We start from the raw sequence: 19,738 nt of genomic DNA, 5'->3' as shown, positions 1-19,738 counted from the left end.
TCATAGCTTCACCCTTCCAAAAAGTATAACCTCCTGCAGTCCTATAAACCCCCCTCCAACTCTTCGTTCCCAATTCTGGCCTCTTTTGCATTTACCCCATGCACCCCCTCCACTCATCCAAACCATTTACTATTTTTAATAGTATAGAAATGGCCACTGAATAAATCCCAGGTTTGCAATAATATATTTTCCTATTTATCTTTGAGCCAAGTCCTAAAAATCACTTGGAATATGTCTGCATGGTAAATGCACTGTAGGAGATCACAGACTGGGAAACTTCCCATGTTGAATTGAAAAATGCTAGATTTTTTTTTAAAAAACCTTTAAAATGCTAGAGAATACTGGCAAGAGTCCAAATGTTTAAACCAATTCTACTTTCTGGTATGTTCCTTTAAACAGAAAACACTGACTTTAAAGCACTATGCTCCCTTCAGTTTTATAAGCATTTAAATGGTAACTGGAAAGTTGATTTAAGAAACCCAAACATTACACTGTTAAAGACTCCAAAAGGTTGTATCCTTTCAAATGCATCCGACACTAAATTCTTTTGTATAAGTACTCCAATTATTTCCCAATCAAAATTTAACAGAATTGCAATACATTTTGCAATATTCCAATACTCATCTTGAAATGTGGTAAGCCTAATCACCCATAGGCTGATTTGGTAGATCATAAAATCAGCCTAGTAATGACTTCACAGAATTTCATAATAGAGCTGAAAGCACATTAGCAGGAGGCAACTGTCCTATTCTGTTTAGTACATTAAGAATGGGTTAAGTACCACCATCACGCTATTTCTACTGCGTCAGGATATAGGGACATAAACCATAAAGGCTACATTTCCAGTTTTTTTTTAAGCAACCTTATCTTCAGAAACTAAAATGTACAAAAAAGGATAGTCTGCATCAAATACTTCATGATCATTTTTGAGAGATTAGGAACTAAATATTTTCTACTTAAATACAACTAGATATTGTAGAGATTTTGAAGTTTTAATATATAAATCTTCCTTTTTAAAAATATAATTTAGAAATGTCAAACGATATTTAATGCACCTGTACAAACACTTTGTTTCAATTATTCTGCATCAGTGTTGTCCAATAGAAATTATTAATTTAGCAGATGTGGCTATGATGACACTATTTTAGCCGCATGCACTAATTTTAGCAGAAAAGACCTTACATACATTCACACAACACAGGTAAATGCACTTCATTTGTATGTTTACTTACCATCCACCACCATTCAGTAACCAAAGAAGTAAAACATTCACAGTGATCAAAAACACTTATTGTTTTTCGCCCTACCACTTTACCAACAAAGGGACAAAAAGTACATATGCCTACAGCATATGAATACAAATATTGAGATTACATGCCCAATAATGTCCAGTACGCATGTTAATTTCCTATTAAAGCAATTAGCCATATGGTTAGCGACTAAAGTACTGAACAACACAGTTTCACTTACATGAAATAAAAACATAAAATGCTGGAAATACTCAACAAGTCAGGCAACATCTGTGGAGAGAGAAACAGTTAACATTTCAGGTCAATGACCTTTCCAGGATTTTCAGCATTTTCAGTTTTTTTTCCAGACTTCCAGCATCTACATTACTTTGCTTGTCCAAATAATTGAATATCGTTCTTGCAACTTGAAAGTTAATAAATGATTTGATATTTGAAATGTTCCACATTTAAATTCTGCCAGCCTGTTCATTCTCCATTCTGTACACTTAGCTCGGTAATAAGATTTGCTTACTTGCTTATTCAGCTCTGTGATGTTGGTCCATATTTTGCTAATCCCTCTGTCTCCAGTGTCTATGTTGATAAGGTCCTTCTGGACTGCAAGGAGGTCTTCATTTAGCTTTGGAATGTCACTAAATGAAGCTTTTTGACTAGATTCCACTGAAAGGATAAAACAAATTCCAGTTTTAAGACTAAAACATGCAGAAATGCAAAACTATATAAACAGCACAAAAAAAATTAAAATGTGCTTGTTTAAATCAGTTCAAATTCTTAGGTTTGATTTTAAACCGATTTACTCCATATCTGCTTTGTGTTTGGAAACAAAATCAACTGAGGTCAGCCAAATGAAAAGAATGGAAAATCTAGATGATGCAGAGGGCTGAATGCTGGCTTTCACCTCAGATAGAGAATCAAATCCAACATAATGGGGATGAAAATCTCCTCTGTCTGTTGACTGCATGTTCTTTTGTGAAGCTTTTGGGTAGTCTCAATTTAGATGCCAGAAGCCATGGCTTCATAGAATAAAACTGCTAATTTGGCAATAACTTGTAAATCTCTGAGTGGGCGCATACTGGTTGTGCAGGAAATAGAAACATGCCACAATCATAACGTTGGTGCAGAAGGGGACCTTTTTCTGAGCTTGGGGCTGAGAAATGTTCTTTAGGCATAGTAGAAGGAACATTAACGGCTATACTCTACACCCAACTATGGAAATACTAAAAAGGTCCCTCATCTTGATGTACATTAAAGTAAAATAAACTAAAACGATAACTTATCTGTAAATATGCGGTAGGTCTGGTCCTTGTAGTTTTAAATACATAACTGTATTACACGATGTACCGTATGAGGCAATTATAAAAACTACTTTAATTAGAATGTCTTATACCAAAATTGATACTTGCTCACAGCAGCAAAAATTTAGCAAAGGCATTCCTACAAGGGTTACTTATTGTCACAAGCTTCCTGTGTTCTTGCTGGTCAATGAGGATACTGGATGGTTCATTGCAAAACCCTGTGGGAAAAGTTTACACTAGTCAATCACCCATGGCATTGCATATAGGGAGTCACCACCACGAGCAGTTTTCAAATTAAAGAGGTAAAAGACAAGTGCACTAGGGTGTGCATATTTAATTCAATCTCCCTTTTATAGCTAAACATTATCAGAACTATGTAGCACAGAGGAGAGTCATTTGGCCCATCATGTCCCAGTGTCAGCTCTATAGAAAAGCTACCAATTCGTCTCAATTGCCTGCTCTTTCCCCATAGCCCAGCATTTTTTTTCCTGTTTAAGTGTTATCCCCTTGGAAAGTTGCTATTAAATCTGCTTCCACCACCCTTTCAGGCAATGCATTTCCAACGAAGTATTTATTGAGTATCTCAGAAGTATTTAATACATTAGTTACTTGTCCTGTTCAATTTTTACTTTTATATAAATAGCAAAACTGATAGCAATTTGAGAAGCAGAGCTGGTAAGAGTAGTTTCTCTGCAGTACAAGCTGACGCATTACTGTGAGGATGTAATTACATGACAAGTTTACATAGGTAGTTTCCATAATAAATGTGGTCATAATGATCTATAATAGAAAGTTGGCAAAGGTGCCTACATTTCATATTTCATTGACCAGTCACACAGATCACAGGAGACTTGAAGAGGAACAATGTGCTTCTGTCACAAATCTGGTGCCAGAGATCAATGAATGAAGCAACTTTAGCTGGAATAGTAGTATTTTCACCATGATCCAAAATTTTCTATAAAAGCATGCTTCTTTAGAACAAACAGGAAGGGAAAAAAAACCTAGACTGCACATTGTACCCTGACAAATCATTTGCACAAATAATCTAAGCAAATTGGTTTCCAGTACCTCTCAAAATCTAGTATACAAACCCTAAACCCAAATTATGCAGAAAGTGTAATATTAGTCAGATGTTAATTTAATCAAAGCTTAATCAACTCAATTTCCAAAGTAAAATGGAGTATTAAAATTAATCTCCAGGTCTTCTTAATCAGTGCATTCCCAGCTTAAATGAGCCTATCCTGTTGACACCGAATAAAGTTTGCCAACTTGAAACAGAGAAGCACTGATGGGAGTCAGATCCCAGGCCAATAATATAGTCTATGAACTCACCCAACATGTACAAAATATTCACAGCAGAATGCTGGATAGAGGAAATACGTCATCCAATCTGACAATAGTATTATGCTTACCTATTAGGGTCTTTTATTACAGCAACTTGCATATAATAGATGTAAAACCACAAACAATACAATGCTTGCTTCTTTTGCTCCCTACTATTTTACACAAAATGCCTGCTACTCAATAATATGTACCTCATACCTGCAGCCAAAGCTAATTCCAGGAACTCAACAATCTGGCCACAACCAGTTTCCTGTAAACCACCAATTCAAAAAAAGTTTGAATAGCAGCAGTACTAATGCTCTCACCATTGGTGAGCATATAGTTGTAATCACCACATATAGCTCTAATCATCACAATGCATGACTCGTAATTGCCATTTTTTGCACCACAATTTTTCCAGGAAAAAATCTGGACTAAAATGTCTGTGGAATATAAATAGAATCCTGGAACATTACCTTCACTTGGGAAGGAACCAGTATGTTACTGAATAATGTAGTTATCTTCACTTGTGAAGCACTATGCTCAACTAATTCCTAAGCACTTGTTTTTAAAAATAGCCTATCAAAAGAGCTGCAGTAATAAATCATTCATGTTTGATAAGGGGATTTTGTTAAAACATTCCAAACAGACCAGGTAAAAACACAATATATATATATTTGTATGGCTGGGGAAGCAGTTATAGTTTGGGCAAGATTAACTATCCATTCAACGGCTTCAGCTGATGCAGTGTGAATGGTTGAGATGCCACCTGGAATGGAGATCTCAGGGCAAGAGTTTAATATATGGGCAATGATCGGACTTGAATGGCTACAGTCACAATTCAAGTTGGTCCTCATGTTCCACTTGTGGAGCAAGTGGCCACACCTTCCCTGGCCTGTCCTCAAGTGGCTGAGGGTTGTCCAGATTTTCCGTGGAAAGTTGAAACCTGGGACATCTCTGCTCGGGTCAGCAGGCTTCCAGAGAAGAGAGATCTGCTGTGAGCATTTTCTCAATGTCCTGAAGTTCTTTAGCCTGGAAGGCCAGGGCTAAGTTGTCAACACATATGAAAAGCTGTGACTTTGTGGAAGGGAGGTCACTGGTATATATAATGAACAGGGCAAGTACGAGAACTGATCCCTGTGAGAGCCCGTTAGTTATGCCTGGGCGGCTGATTTGATCTCCAAGGTGCACATGGAACTGTCCGTTGCTGATCAGAGTTGATTAATTATAGGGTTTTCACAGATGATTTGAGAGTTTCAGCATTGTGCCTGTACGCCACACTGTGTCATAGGTACAGGATAAGTCCACAATGGCCCAATATGAAATGGTGTTTAGACTTCATAATTAAAACTGCTGCATTTAGCACAAGTACATCATACTAACACTGTCCTTCACATAAAAGTCAAAATTGCACCCCCAAGGAACCAAGAAATTCAGTTCTACACTTACTACATTGTTTCGACATATTTGAAATAATCCACTGCTGCACTCAACCTCTCCCCTGCCCCAAATCTGTACTGCTGTTTTGATGACCAGATGATGCATTTTTCAGTGTCGGGCAAGGGACAGATATTAATCAGGGCACCAGGTAGAACTCCCCAGCTCTTTGAAATAATGCCATGGGATCTTTTACATTCACCTGAGAGCACAGGCAGGGCCTCAGTTTAATGTCTGACATAAAAGATGGAAGTACGTCCAACAGTGCAGAACTTACTCAGTAGTGCAATGAAGGGTCAGCCTAGATTTTGTGCTCACATCTCTGGAGTGGGATCTGAATCTACAACTTCCTGACCCAGGGCAAGAGTGCTATCCACTGAGCACATCTGAGTTCAAGTAGAGCAAGCTATTTAGCAGTAAGTTGAAAAGCAAAGGTTTTCAGATTTAACAAATGAAGCAGCTATACTAGCATTAGTGTTTTAACCCTGAAGATTTAATAAAGAGAAACTATGTTTTTAAGCACACACAAAGTGTATGCTTCCATAATTCAAGCAATGACACAAACAAAACCTCTGATCGATGGCTGTGCAATGTTAACTAACGTACAGAGTTGCCAAATGATGGGTCAGAGGAGTACAATTTTCTGCACAGCAAGTTCTCAATTTAGCCAAACAGCTGGAGAGGTTGTTAATTTTTACAGGGAGAAGAAAAATCAAAGCAACAATATAATCAGCATTGCTCTCACATTTCCCAATAGCCAGCTCAAATGGTGCATCTGAAAGTTTTCTGCCCTCCCTTTACTCTGCAGTATGATCTAAATTAGGTGGTGGAAAAAATGCTGAGGGCAAATTATTGAATGTTTGCCTAATCATATCCAAATCTTTTCTTCTACTCATAAAATATTCATGAGTTTCTCAATAGTAAATATACATTCATTTGTGTCTTTGAACAATGCCCATCTCTGCAAAATATTTAAACTTTAAACTATTTAAAATGCAATGTGGCATTAAGCACAAATAATGATTGTCTACTTATAATACCTTCAACAAGGTTAACATGGGCTACGAACAGAAGGACACAGAACTGATCCCTGGAGCAGGCATTACAGGTTACAGCTATCTAATCATAATCAGTACCTTCTGTTTTTCTATTATCTAGCCGATTCACTATCTAGTTGACAACTTTTTCGTTGATCCCATAAACAACAAATCTATTGCAGATTATGAACGGTCAGAAAAATTCACTATAAAACAGACTAACACCATAATCTTCATCCCCTTCAAAGATTTCTAACGTTTAATAATTTCAAGAATTGTGAAATAAAAACAGAGAAACTATTTTGTAAATTTATGTTCACTGAAACTTTTCTTTCTAATTAACAAATGCTGTTATTGTTTCATTATCCAATATCCTCACCGAAGACATGATGCAAATCAATTTATAATTAGGATTATTCTTCCACTTTCTTTTATACAATGAACTCATTAAGATACCTTAGTATAATACAACCCCTAGTCCAAAGGATTCAGAAACAGACAAAAAAAAACTGCATTGATATTGTGCTTCATCACTTTATTCGCTGTTTTGAGGAGGTGAAGTGACTGTTCAAATATGACCTCTAATGGTAATGTGTTTTTGAGGAGTCCTATATAAACTAGTGGCATACAATAAAATTGAAAATTTATGGCTTTACATACAATATATAGTCCATTAAGACACCAATGTAAATGTCACAGTAATTTTTAAACCTGCCTGCTGAGCAAAATCTGAGCCATGCCCCCCCAGATCTACAGATCATAGCATTCACAAGATATGACAAATGGAATATTTTCACATATACCATCATAACCAACATTTGGGCAGCTTAATCTAAAAACAGATATTTTGATGAAAGTTACATTCAAGCAAACAGTCAGAGAATTTTCTTCCCAAGAAAATCAGCATTTTGTGTGTCCTTTCCAGAATCCCTCAGAACCATCATTTAAATGTAAGCCCCAACGTTAGACCAAAGAGGGATGGGATGCCAGTTCCTCTGTCTTATGCTTGATTATCTTTCACAACACGTGCTGGGCCTTATGTACATTAGCATATGTAAATACAAACAATTAACATGAAAATAGTCAAGTGCTGTAGAAAGTGAATGAATTTTCACTCAAGATGATTGCTTAGTGCTGGGAGTATAGCACTTTTGATTTTTTTTTTTACGCTGACTATCAGTAATAAGCACTTTCAGATCAGGTATAACACTTCATTCCAGGTAAAGCTCCTCCTACACCATCCAATAATTCATCCGAAGTCCAATCTCCGTTAAATAACCCATACTTCCCACTGTGACATTTCCACTTGCCACTTTAAATACTAGTATTGCATCTAAAAATTAATATACTACTTGGATGCAAAACTGAGTTATGCATTATTTGGAATGTCCCACATACAAAGCTATGGTTTCCTTAGAAGTTTCATTCATCTAATACGAGTTAAATTCTCATGCAGTATGTCAGGGCCAATGTTTACTGAAGTTCTAATTCTCCACAGTCCAATCAGGTTTTCTTCTGCTTGTACCAAATACTTTGAAGCTGAGTAAAATCTCCCACCCGCAATCCCCCCACAAAAAAGTTGTGTTATGCTCCTGCTTTATAACAGATTATACTTACATGTTCTGAATTTTTCTTTCAGTGTACCCAGATCTTCTTTGAGGGCAACCTGCATCCAGACCAAACCAACACAAGCTACTACACAAGCAGCTAGCATAACAAATGCACACAGAGGATAACAAATCCTGCAGCATCGTACGTAGCCTCCCCTGCAATAAGAACAAAAGGCAAAGATTGAAAATGGGTAGATACCATTTAGCACTGTAAACAAAATAACTGGCATTGTCATCCCATTTAACCTGTACCACCTCTTAGTGAATTTGAGCAATGCACAAAAGTTGAAAAAAGGAAGCGTCACCATTTCATAGAGCAAATAGTTGTAATGATGATAAATACCTTTTTATTCTGTCCATTTCTGCTAACTTGTGAATATTTTTGTTAAACTAGTGAATACTGAACAGCATTAGGAGGGCTTTATGAAGGGATTTCAGAATGTAGTTAATTTAGTTTTATCTCCATATCAGCCAACTTTGTTATTCCGGCTCCCTTAAATTTTAGGCTCATTCAGTTAATTTAATCAAGTCACAAGTACTAGTTATCCTTAATAATCAGACTTTTTTCATGTTTACTAATTCAAAGTTCATATTTAGAATTACGTAATCTGATTTTATTTTTAGTTAACTTTAGTTACTTAATTCATACTTAATGGGTAGAAGTGCCATCTAAGGTCCAAGCAAAATTAGGCCAAATTCAGCAGGGAAAAGCAAATATAAAATTTGAAGTCTAAAAATTACATTGCTGAAAGCTTGTTGCTAAAATAATCTACTTAAGATATCTTATGCATTAACAAAACGTTTACTGCATTCAATAAAATGACATCTTTGTTTGGATTGGGGGGTGCAAAAAACACAGCGTTTGGTAAAAACCATTCACATATTGCTCACAAACATGGAGAAAACTAACAGACTGCTTCTCTCCCAACCAGGTATAGGATGTGTACTAGCAACCATCATTGGTAGTAAACAAAGGTTCATTAAAAAGGTAAATAAACAATTTAAAAATCAACCTTAAAACTGTATACCTTTTACTTCAGAGATACAGAGCTACAGATACTTCAATTTAAGCTGGTACTACAGATTAGTTTACTTTCATAAATAAACACCTTTGTGACAAGTGAAACTTTGCATTGCTTGTTTGTGCATTCTGCAGGACCAGCACAAATGAATGTGACTTGACATGTACTGCATGACAACACAAATCATACTATAGCATCACAGAATATTATAGAATAGAGGGGGCCTTTCAGTCCATCATACTTGCTCTAAAAGAGCTATCCATCAAGTTCCAATTTTATTTATTTTATTTAGAAATACAGCACTGAAACAGGCCCTTCGGCCCACCGAGTCTGTGCCGACCAACAACCACCCAATTATACTAACCCTACAGTAATCCCATATTCCCTATCACCTACCTATACTAGGGGCAATTTACAACGGCCAATTTACCTATCACCTGCAAGTCTTTTGGATGTGGGAGGAAACCGGAGCACCCGGGGAAAACCTACGCGGTCACAGGGAGAACTTGCAAACTCCACACAGGCAGTACCCAGAATCGAACCCGGGTCCCTGGAGCTGTGAGGCTGCGGTGCTAACCACTGCGCCGCCCCTTTTGCTGTCCTTTTTCCCATACCCTTTCAATGTTTTCCTTTGCAAATATTTATACACTTCCCTTTGATAGGGATATGGAGTTGGAAACTCAGCCTGAGGTTGAATAGGTTGCAAATTCTACCTGATAGCGGCTGGGAAGGAGAAGTTGGTGGCAAGGGTACCGACTTTGTTCTGGAGAACAAAGACAATGGCTTTGGTCCACCCAATGTTGGGACCCTTGCTTTTCCTGATAGATATTAATGACCTAGACCTTGGTGTCAAGGGCACAATTTCAAAGCTTGCAGATAAGAAACTTGGAAGTACTGTGAGCGGTGAGGAGGATAATGTAGAACTTCAAGTTGATGGAATGGGCAGACAGGTGGCAGATGAAGTTCAATACAGAAAAATGTGAAATGATTCATTTTGGTAGGAAGAACATGAAGAGACAATATAGAACAAAGAGTACAAATCTAAAGGGGGTGCAGGAGCAGAGGGACCTAGGTGTATGCGTACATTAGTCACTGAAGGTGACAGGACATGCTGAGAGAGCAGTTAATAAAGCACACAGTGTCCTCGGCTTTATTAATAGGGCATAGAGTACAAGAGCAACGAAGTTATGTTGAACTTGTATAAGACACTAGTTCGATCTCAGCTGGAGTACTGCATCCAGTTCTGGGCGCTGCACTTTAGGAAAGATGTGAGGGCATTGGAGAGAGAGTACAGAATGTGAATGGTTCCAGGGATGAGGAATTTCAGTTATGAAGATAGACTGGAGAAGTTAGGTCTGTTTTCCTTGAAGAGAAGGCAGAGAGGTGATTTGATAAAGATATTCAAAATCTTGAGGGGTTTGGACAGAGAGAGAAAAACTGCTCCCACTTGCGAAAGGATCGAGAACGAGAGAGCACAGATTTAAAGTATTTGATGAGAAGCAAAAATGGCATGAGGAAAACCTTTTTCACACAGCGAGTGGTGAAGGTCTAGAATGTTCTGCCTCAAAGTGTGGTGGAAGCAGTTTCAATTGAAGCATTCAAAAGGGAATTAGGCAGTTTATATGAAAAGGAAGAATGCGCAGGGTTATGGGGAGAAGGCAGGGGAATGGAACTGAGGGAATTGCTCTTTCGGACAGCCAGTGCAGACACGATGGGCGGGAATAGCCTCCTTCTGCACTGTAAGGATTCTGAGATTTCTCAGCAGTAAATTGCACTGAACATCTGTCTGCCCCATCTACTAAATAGTTTATGAGCTCCTGAAGGTGTTTACAATCCTGTTCTATTAACATTGTTGCCTAATTTTGCGTCATCTGGAAATTCTGATAGTCCTCATACTGAAATTTAAAATCGTAACGTTAAGAGTAGCAGCAATCCAAACATTGACCTTTGAAAGCCACAATTGTTTGCATTCCCCCCCAGTCTGTAAAAAAACAAATTCTTCTGTCCTTTAACCAATTTCCTATTCATACTGCCATAATCCCTTTAATACTGCAAGGCTCAATTTTGTCACGTTATGACCGAAGCGGGAGTGGTGCACCGTCTTTTCTAGTTCCACTTCTCCACAGGTCACAACATATATTTTAAATGTTTACGCAGTTAATGATACGGTCAATCATATACTCTACTTTATTCCTGAATAAAATACACCAAGCAGGTATCTTTAATAAACAAAATGATCAGAATATAAAACAAGACTTATCCTGTAACGAAGCAAAGCAGAACAGTGAAATATGAAAGTTCCCTTTTTAAATACCACACACACACACACAGATTAAAGAAAAATACATTTTCTCTGCAGAGCTCTTTTACCAAAAAATGACAAAAAAAAACACTTTGGCCAAATACTTTTTAATTCTTGAAGAAAACAGGGGAGATATGTTGTGTCCCAAAAATGGCATACAGTCTGGCATCCAAGAATGCATAGATGGGTCACTGGGATCTTTGCTGGAGCAGTTCGTTTCAGATGTCGTCAAGGATTAATCCAGCAGGTTTTTCCAGCTTCTCAGGAGAAATGCAGTCAAAACAATATTCCAAAAGCGATCTCCTGACCATCATAAATCATAACATCACTTCTCTTGTAAACATCTTCCAAGTCACTAAGGTTTCTGTTTTTTATTGAGTTTAAGGCATGTGACTTCCAGTAAAGGTTGTTTTCAAACAAGACCTCTGTGACCCTTGTTTAACAAAAAACACACATCCAGTGGAATCTTCTGTTTTAAACAAGAGTCCTCAAAAATTTAAAAATGGAAGCACTTTCATCAGTCAGCAAGCTTCCTATGCAGCACCTAATCAAACAGCTTTTGAAACAATACACAACACCCACTGCATTTTCATCAATACACACATTTTCTTAAAGAACTTTATTCAATGTCATACTTTTTAAAAATTCATTCATGGGATTTGGGCACTACTAGCAAGGCCAGCCTTTATTGTCCTTCCTTTAGTGCCCTGGAAAAGGTGATGGTGAGCCGCCTTCTTGAACTGCTGCAGCGAAGGCATTCCCATAGTGCCGTGCAGGAGAGTGTTCCAGGTATTTGACCCAGGGATGATAAAAGGAATATATTTCAAAGTCAGAGTGTTGTGTGAATTTGCAGATATTGGCATTTCCAGGCATCTGCTAACTTGTCCTTCTAGGGGATAAAGAGGTTACAGATTTGGAAGGTGCTGAGCTGCTGCAGTGCATCTTGTAGATGGTACATACGGCAGCTATGGTGCACGAATGGAGTGTGAAAATGTTTAAGTGGTGGATGGGGTGCCAATCAAGCAAGCTGATTTGTCCTGCATGGTTTTGAGTTTCTTGAGTGTTGTTAGAGCTGCACTCATGCAGGCAAGTGGAGAATATTCCAGCACACTCCTAGCTTGCATCTTGTAGATGGTGAAAACGCTTCAGGGAGTCAGGTGAGTCACATGCTGCAGAACACCCAGACTCTGACCTGTTCTTGTAACCATGGTATTTGTGTGACTGGTCCAGTCAAGATTCCAGTCAATAGTGACACTGCACCGTTCTGGAATATTAATGGATTTTTTTCTTTCAAGGTGGAGGATTCAGTGATGGCAATGCCATTGAAAGTCAAGGGGAGGTGGTTCGACTCTCTGCTTGGAGATTGTCATTGCCTGGCACTTGTGTAGCACAAATGTTACTTGCTACCTTATCAGAACCAAACCTAAATGTTGTCCAGGTCTTGCTGCACACAGGCACACACTGCTAAACTATCTGAGAAGTCATGAATGGAACCGAACACTACAATCAGTGAACATCCCTACTTCCAGCCTTATGATGGAGGGAAGGTCATTGATAAAGCGGCTAAAGATGGCTGGGCTTAGGACATCAGTCCCAGGGCTTAGACAATTGGCCTCCAACAATCTCAACCATCTTTTCTTATGCAAGATATGACTCCAGCCACTGCAGAGTTCCCTCCACGCCACACTCTCCAGATTCAATTTTACATGGGCTTCTTGATGTCATAATTAGTCAAATTCTGCCTTGATGTCCAGGACAGTCACTCACACCTCACTTCTGGAATTCAGTTCATTTGTCTTTGTTTGGACCAAGGCTGTAATGAGCTCTGGAGCCAAGTGGTGCTGGTGGAAGCCAAACTGAGCAGTGCTGAGCAAGTTATTAGTGATAAAGTACCACTTGATAGCACAGTCGACAACACATTCCATCACTTTGCTGATGATTGGGAGTTGACTGATGGGGTGGTAATTGCTGGATTGATTTGTCTTGCTTTTTGTGGACAGATCATACCTGGGCAATTTTCAACTGTGCCAGACAGTTGGAATAGCTTGGCTAGAGGTACGGCTAATTCTGGAATACAATTCTTCAGTACTGCAGCCAGGATGTTTTCAGGGCCCATAGCCTTTGTTGTATCCAGTGCACTCAGGCATTTCTTGATAACACATGGAGTGATCTAATTGGCTGAAGACTGGCTTCGATGGTGGGGACCTCAGGAGGAGGGCAAGATGGATCATCCACATGGCACTTCTAGCTAAAGATGTTTGCAAACTCTTCAGCATCATCATTTGCACTCATGTGCTGGCTCCATCATTGAGGATGGGAAGGTTCACAGAGCCTCCTTTAGTTATTCAGTTAGTTATTTATCCACACAGTGCCACACGTGATGGAAGGTGCCCTCAATGTGAAGATGGGATTTGATCTCCACAAGGACTGTGCAGTGGCCATTCCTACAAATACTGCCATAGATAGATGCATCTAGGGTTTTTCCCTTGTGTTAGTTTTCTAACCAATTGTCACAAACCCAGTCTGGCCTATGTCCTTCAGGACTCAGGCAGCAGAGATGCTCCCAAGCTGCTTGATGGCCATTAAAGCCCCCCACCTAGAGTACATTCTGTGCCCTTGTTATCCTCAGTACTTCATCCAAGTGGTGCTTAACATGGAGGAATACTGATCAGCTAAGACAGGGCAGTAAGTGATAATCAGGAAGTTTCCTTGTCCATGTCTGACCTGATGCCATGAGGTTTCATGGGGTCCAGAGTAAATGTCGAGGACTCTTTTACAGCACTGTGCCTCCACCACTAGTGGATTTGGCCTACCAGGGGTAGTGAAGGCATCTGGGACATTAGCTGTATGGTGTGATTCTTAGAGTATGACTATGTCAAGCTGTTGCTTAACCATCTTATGGGACAACTCTCCCAATTTGGGAACAAGTCCCCAGATGTTTGGAGAGGAGGACTTGGCAGGGTTGACTGGGTTGGATGGGCCTTCATGCTGTCCGAACCCAATACCTTAATCGTTCCAGTTCAATTTTTTTTTCACAACTGATGCAACTGAGTGACTTGCTAGGCCATTTGAGATGGCAGTTGAGAGTCAGCCACACTGCCGTGGGTCTGGATTCACCTATAGGCCAGACCAAGCAAAGACAACAGATTTCCTTTCCTAAAGGAAATTAGTGAACCAGATGGGCTTTTCCAACAATCTTGTAGTTTCATGGTCACCATTACTGATACTAACTTTTTATTCCAGACTTATTTAATCTGCCTTGGTGGAAGGTGAATTTAAAAGAAAGAAAGAGTTGCATTTATATATCACCTTTCACCACCTTAGGACATCCCAAAGAACTTTACATACAATGAATTACTTTTGAAGTGTAGTCACTGTTGGAATATAGGAAACGCACCAGCCAATTTGCACACAGTGAGCTCCCGCACCAGCTATGTGATACTGGCTATTAATTCACATATGGTAGTGATTGAGAAATAAATATTGACCAGAGATAACTCCCCTCCTCTTCTTCGAAATAGTGCCACGGGATCTTTTACATCCACGCGAGAGGTAGACAGTGCCTCAGTTTAACTTCTCAGCTGAAAGACAGCACCTTTGACAATGCAGCACTCCCTCAGTAGAGATGTTGTCTAGATTTTTGTGCTCAAGTCCTGGAATTGGACTTGAACCTACAACCTTCTAACTCAGGTGAGCACTACAAGCTGAACCACAGCTGACACGGTCATACAGTTGGAAGGGAGTGACTGTGGGAGTTCTCAACATTGACTCATGTCTCTAAATTAGTCCAAGCCTCTGGATTACTAGTTATTCAACATAACCACTACATTCCCATAGCTCTACATGTCTTTCTAGGAAAATATTAATTTTATCCCATTGAATAGTCTACAATAACTTTCTGAACAAACATTTATTAAACCTCCAGTCCTAACAATCTCCATAACCAAAAATATTTGAAAGGATTGCAGTCAGGGTCTCATTTCTACTAGTTTCACTCAGCATTATTGGATGCATGTCAGCAGAAACAGTGCCTTTGCTACTTTTGAGCTCCTCAGAGGTTTTCCTGTATTACTGCTAACTCTTTCAATTCTACCATTCTATGAAACAAAGGGAAAATACTCAACCTTTCTCATTCTTTTATCTTCCATAAGATCTTTTTCATCTAATTGCCCCGACCCTTTTAACTGTCCTCATCATTGAGGCCAAGGAATCTAATGGACCTGGTACAACTTACCAAAAACTTTATTTATTCGTTTGTTATCAAAAAATCAGTTGAAAGAACCGAAGAGGAACGGGAGGAGCGGGTAAGGCACGGTCTTTGTCAGCAAAATTTGCCAAACGCAGGTCACTGTGACATCTTAATGTATGGACACCTCAGCTGCTCGGTATAGAATTAGAAGACACTCCTCCTGCAACACTAACTAAAGTTTGCCAAATACTTCTGCTTTCGCCCGCAGGCAGAGCTCATTAATTTAAAGGACCCGTGTCCTCAACTCTCTCTTACTTTGTAAACAAGGAGCTGGAGGCCGGTTGCGCGAATTCGTCGAACTCAGAGGTGGATTCGGAGTCGGAGGCCGTGGCAACAGTCTCGGTCCGCAGCAGCAGCTGGTGCCCGGAGCTTTTCTTCGGCTTTTTTTTCTTGCCGTCTCCAGTGAGACCGATAAGTGCGTTCAGTTCCTTCCGCTTCTTCATCTTCTTCTGCGGCGTCGCCACTTTATACTGTACATCGAGTTGCCCGTGTTTGCTCTCCAGCTTGCAGCGGTTCGTGGCCCAACATATAAACCGAAGGTCGGGGATGAGGCTGATGTCAACGAGTGAAGAGCGGGTCCCGAATCTTGCACACAGACCGCCCACCCCTAACAGCAGCCAAAAACCACCTCGTCACAACCCACCTCCTCATTGGTCAAAGCAAAAGGCGCTCCGACATACGTCGCAACTGCTGTGACCTTGTGATGTGGAATCGAACGCACGAACGGGAAAGGAGAGTTCAGTGCGGCGGCGCAGTGCCGTGCACGGGACAGTTGAGATTAGTGCGGCGGCGCAGTGCCGTGCACGGGACAGTTGAGATTAGTGCGGCGGCGCAGTGCCGTGCACGGGACAGTTGAGATTAATGCGGCGGCGCAATGTCGGGGAGTGTAAAGTTATATCTTTTTTGCGATCTGAATGACTCCATGTTTAATGTGTGTAGGGGGATCTGAGGTAGTAGCCAGGCTGTCAGCGTTGAGCATTATTATTTCCACCAACTTTTGGCGTCCACTCAAGTGCAGTTGAACGCGGAAATCTAGAGGTTGCTGTCAGTGGTTCTACTGTAGTCTGCGCTGTTGTAGATAAAAGTAAAATACTGCAGATGCTGGAAATCGGAAATGAATTCGAAAAGGGCTGGAAAATACTCAGCAGGTCTGGCAACATCTGTGGAGAGAGAAGCACTTTGGGACCAGTGACCATAACTCTCTTAGCTTCAAGACATCTATGGAAAAGGATAGGACTAGTCCTCAGGTTGAAGTCCTAAATTGGAGGAAGGCTAATTTCGATGGCATCAGACAGGAAGTGTCTGGCGATAGTGATCACAATTCGGTTAGGTTTACCTTAGCGATGGGTAGGGACAGGTATATACCACAGGGCAAGAATTATAGCTGGGGGAAAGGAAATTATGACGCGATTAGGCAAGATTTAGGATGTGTAGGATGGGGAAGGAAACTGCAGGGGATGGGCACAAACGAAATGTGGAGCTTATTCAAGGAGCAGCTAATGCGTGTCCTTGATAAGTATGTACCTGTCAGGCAGGGAGGAAGTTGTCGAGCGAGGGAGCCGTGGTTTACTCAAGAAGTTGAAGCGCTTGTCAAGAGGAAGAGGGCGGCTTATGTTAGGATGAGACGTGAAGGCTCAGTTAGGGCGCTTGAGAGTTACAAGCTAGCCAGGAAGGATCTAAAAGGAGGGCTAAGAAGAGCAAGGAGAGGACACGAGAAGTCATTGGCAGATAGGATCAAAGAAAACCCTAAGGCTTTCTATAGGTATATCAGGAATAAAAGAATGATAAGAGTTAGAACAGGGCCAATCAAGGATAGTAGTGGGAAGTTGTGTGCGGAATCAGAGGAGATAGGGGAAGCGTTAAATGAATATTTTTCGTCAGTATTTACAGTAGAGAAAGAAAATGTTGCCGAGGAGATTACTGAGATACAGCCTACTAGGCTAGATGGGATTGAGATTCACAACGAGGAGGTGTTAGCAATTTTGGAAAGAGTGAAAATAGATAAGTCCCCTGGGCCAGATGGGATTTATCCTAGGATTCTCTGGGAAGCCAGGGAGGAGATTGCAGAGCCGTTGTTGTTGATCTTTATGTCGTCATTGTCGACAGGAGTAGTGCCGGAGGACAGGAGGATAGCAAATGTTGTCCCCTTGTTCAAGAAGGGGAGTAGAGACAGCCCTGGTAATTATAGACCTGTGAGCCTTACTTCGGTTGTGGGTAAAATGTTGGAAAGGGTTATAAGAGATAGGATTTATAATCATCTTGAAAAGAATAAGTTCATTTGCGATAGTCAGCACGGTTTTGTGAAAGGTAGGTCGTGCCTCACAAATCTTATTGAGTTTTTTGAGAAGGTGACCAAACAGGTGGATGAGGGTAAAGCCGTGGATGTGTATATGGATTTCAGTAAGGCGTTTGATAAGGTTCCCCACGGTAGGCTATTGCAGAAAATACGGAAGTATGGGGTTGAAGGTGATTTAGAGCTTTGGATCAGAAATTGGCTAGCTGAAAGAAGACAGAGGGTGGTGGTTGATGGCAAATGTTCATCCTGGAGTGTAGTTACTAGTGGTGTACCGCAAGGTTCTGTTTTGGGGCCACTGCTGTTTGTCATTTTTATATATGACCTGGATGAGGGTGTAGAAGGGTGGGTTAGTAAATTTGCGGATGACACGAAGGTCGGTGGAGTTGTGGATAGTGTTGAAGGGTGTTGTAGGGTACAGAGGGACATAGATAGGCTGCAGAGCTGGGCTGAGAGATGGCAAATGGAGTTTAATGCGGAGAAGTGCGAGGTGATTCACTTTGGAAGGAGTAACAGCAATGCAGAGTACTGGGCTAATGGGAAGATTCTTGGTAGTGTAGATGAGCAGAGAGATCTTGGTGTCCAGGTACATAAATCCCTGAAAGTTGCTACCCAGGTTAATAGGGCTGTTAAGAAGGCATATGGTGTGTTAGCTTTTATTAGTAGGGGGATCGAGTTTCGCAGCCACGAGGTCATGATGCAGCTGTACAAAACTCTGGTGAGGCCGCACCTTGAGTATTGCGTGCAGTTCTGGTCACCGCATTATAGGAAGGATGTGGAAGCTTTGGAAAGGGTGCAGAGGAGATTTACTAGGATGTTGCCTGGTATGGAAGGAAGGTCTTACGAGGAAAGGCTGAGGGACTTGGGGTTGTTTTCGTTAGAGAGAAGGAGGAGGAGAGGTGACTTAATAGAGACATACAAGATAATCAGAGGGTTAGATAGGGTGGATAGTGAGAGTCTTTTTCCTCGGATGATGATGGCAAACACGAGGGGACATAGCTTTAAGTTGAGGGGTGAAAGATATAGGACAGATGTCAGAGGTAGCTTCTTTACGCAGAGAGTAGTAGGGGCGTGGAACGCCCTGCCTGCAACAGTAGTAGACTCGCCAACTTTAAGGGCATTTAAGTGGTCATTGGATAGACATATGGATGTAAATGGAATAGTGTAGGTCAGATGATCGGCGCAACATCGAGGGCCGAAGGGCTTGTACTGCGCTGTGATGTTCTAATTCTAATTCTAAAAAAGTCTCAAAAGTTGAATGGGAGAGGCTGTTTGCAGGTAAAGGGACGTCTGGCAAGTGGGAGTCTTTTAAAAGTGAGATAGGAAGAGTTCAGGGCCGGCATGTTCCTATTAGATGGAAGGGCAAGGCTGGCAAGTTTAGGGAACCTTGGTTGATGAGGGATATTGAGGGTCTTGGTCAGGACAAAGAAGGAGGCATATGTCAGGTACAGGCAGCTGGGATCAAGTGAGTCCCTTGAGGAGTATAGGGGATGTAGGAGTACACTTAAGAAGGAAATTAAGAGGGCGAAAAGGGGTCATGAGATTTCTCTGGCAGATAAGATAAAGGAGAATCCTAAAGGATTCTATAAGTATATAAGAGTAAAGGGGTAGGTAGGGAGAGAGTAGGTCCCCTTAAGGATCAGTGTGGTAAACTATGTATGGAACCATGGGAAATGGACGAGGTCTTAAATGAATACTTCTTGTCTGTATTTACCGTGGAGAAGGTGATGGAAGATAGTGAGTTCAAGGGAGGGAACAGCGATATCCTGGAGCATATCAACATTACAAAGGAGGAGGTGTTGGAGATTTTGAAGTGCATTAAGGTGGATAAATCCCCAGGGCCTGACCAGGTGTATCCTAGAATGCTATGGGAAGCAAGGTAGGAAATGGCTGGGGCCCTGGCACAGATTTTTGTATCATCCT

The 19,738-nt window shown here is 40.7% G+C and overlaps 1 protein-coding gene across 2 annotated transcripts in view; it reads right to left on the bottom strand.

The window, feature by feature from the left end:
• Positions 1–16,171, bottom strand: part of efcab14 (EF-hand calcium binding domain 14) — a 127,133-nt gene extending 110,962 nt beyond the window's left edge. Inside the window, exons 1-3 of one of the 2 annotated variants that reach the window (XM_068037242.1) lie at positions 15,778–16,171; positions 7,957–8,105; positions 1,762–1,907 (exon numbers count right to left, since the gene is read on the bottom strand). In XM_068037242.1, the coding sequence (XP_067893343.1) occupies positions 1,762–1,907; positions 7,957–8,105; positions 15,778–15,965 (483 nt within the window). In that variant the 5' untranslated portion in view covers positions 15,966–16,171. The remainder of the gene's footprint in view (positions 1–1,761; positions 1,908–7,956; positions 8,106–15,777) is intronic. The other variant, XM_068037243.1, reaches the window with a different exon arrangement.
• Between the last annotated feature and the right edge of the window lie 3,567 nt (positions 16,172–19,738).

Source organism: Heterodontus francisci, chromosome 8 (genome assembly GCF_036365525.1).
Source record: "Heterodontus francisci isolate sHetFra1 chromosome 8, sHetFra1.hap1, whole genome shotgun sequence".
NCBI lineage: Eukaryota > Metazoa > Chordata > Chondrichthyes > Heterodontiformes > Heterodontidae > Heterodontus > Heterodontus francisci.
The sequence above is the reverse complement of the archived record's forward strand: the minus strand, read 5'-3'. Positions and strand labels throughout refer to the sequence as shown.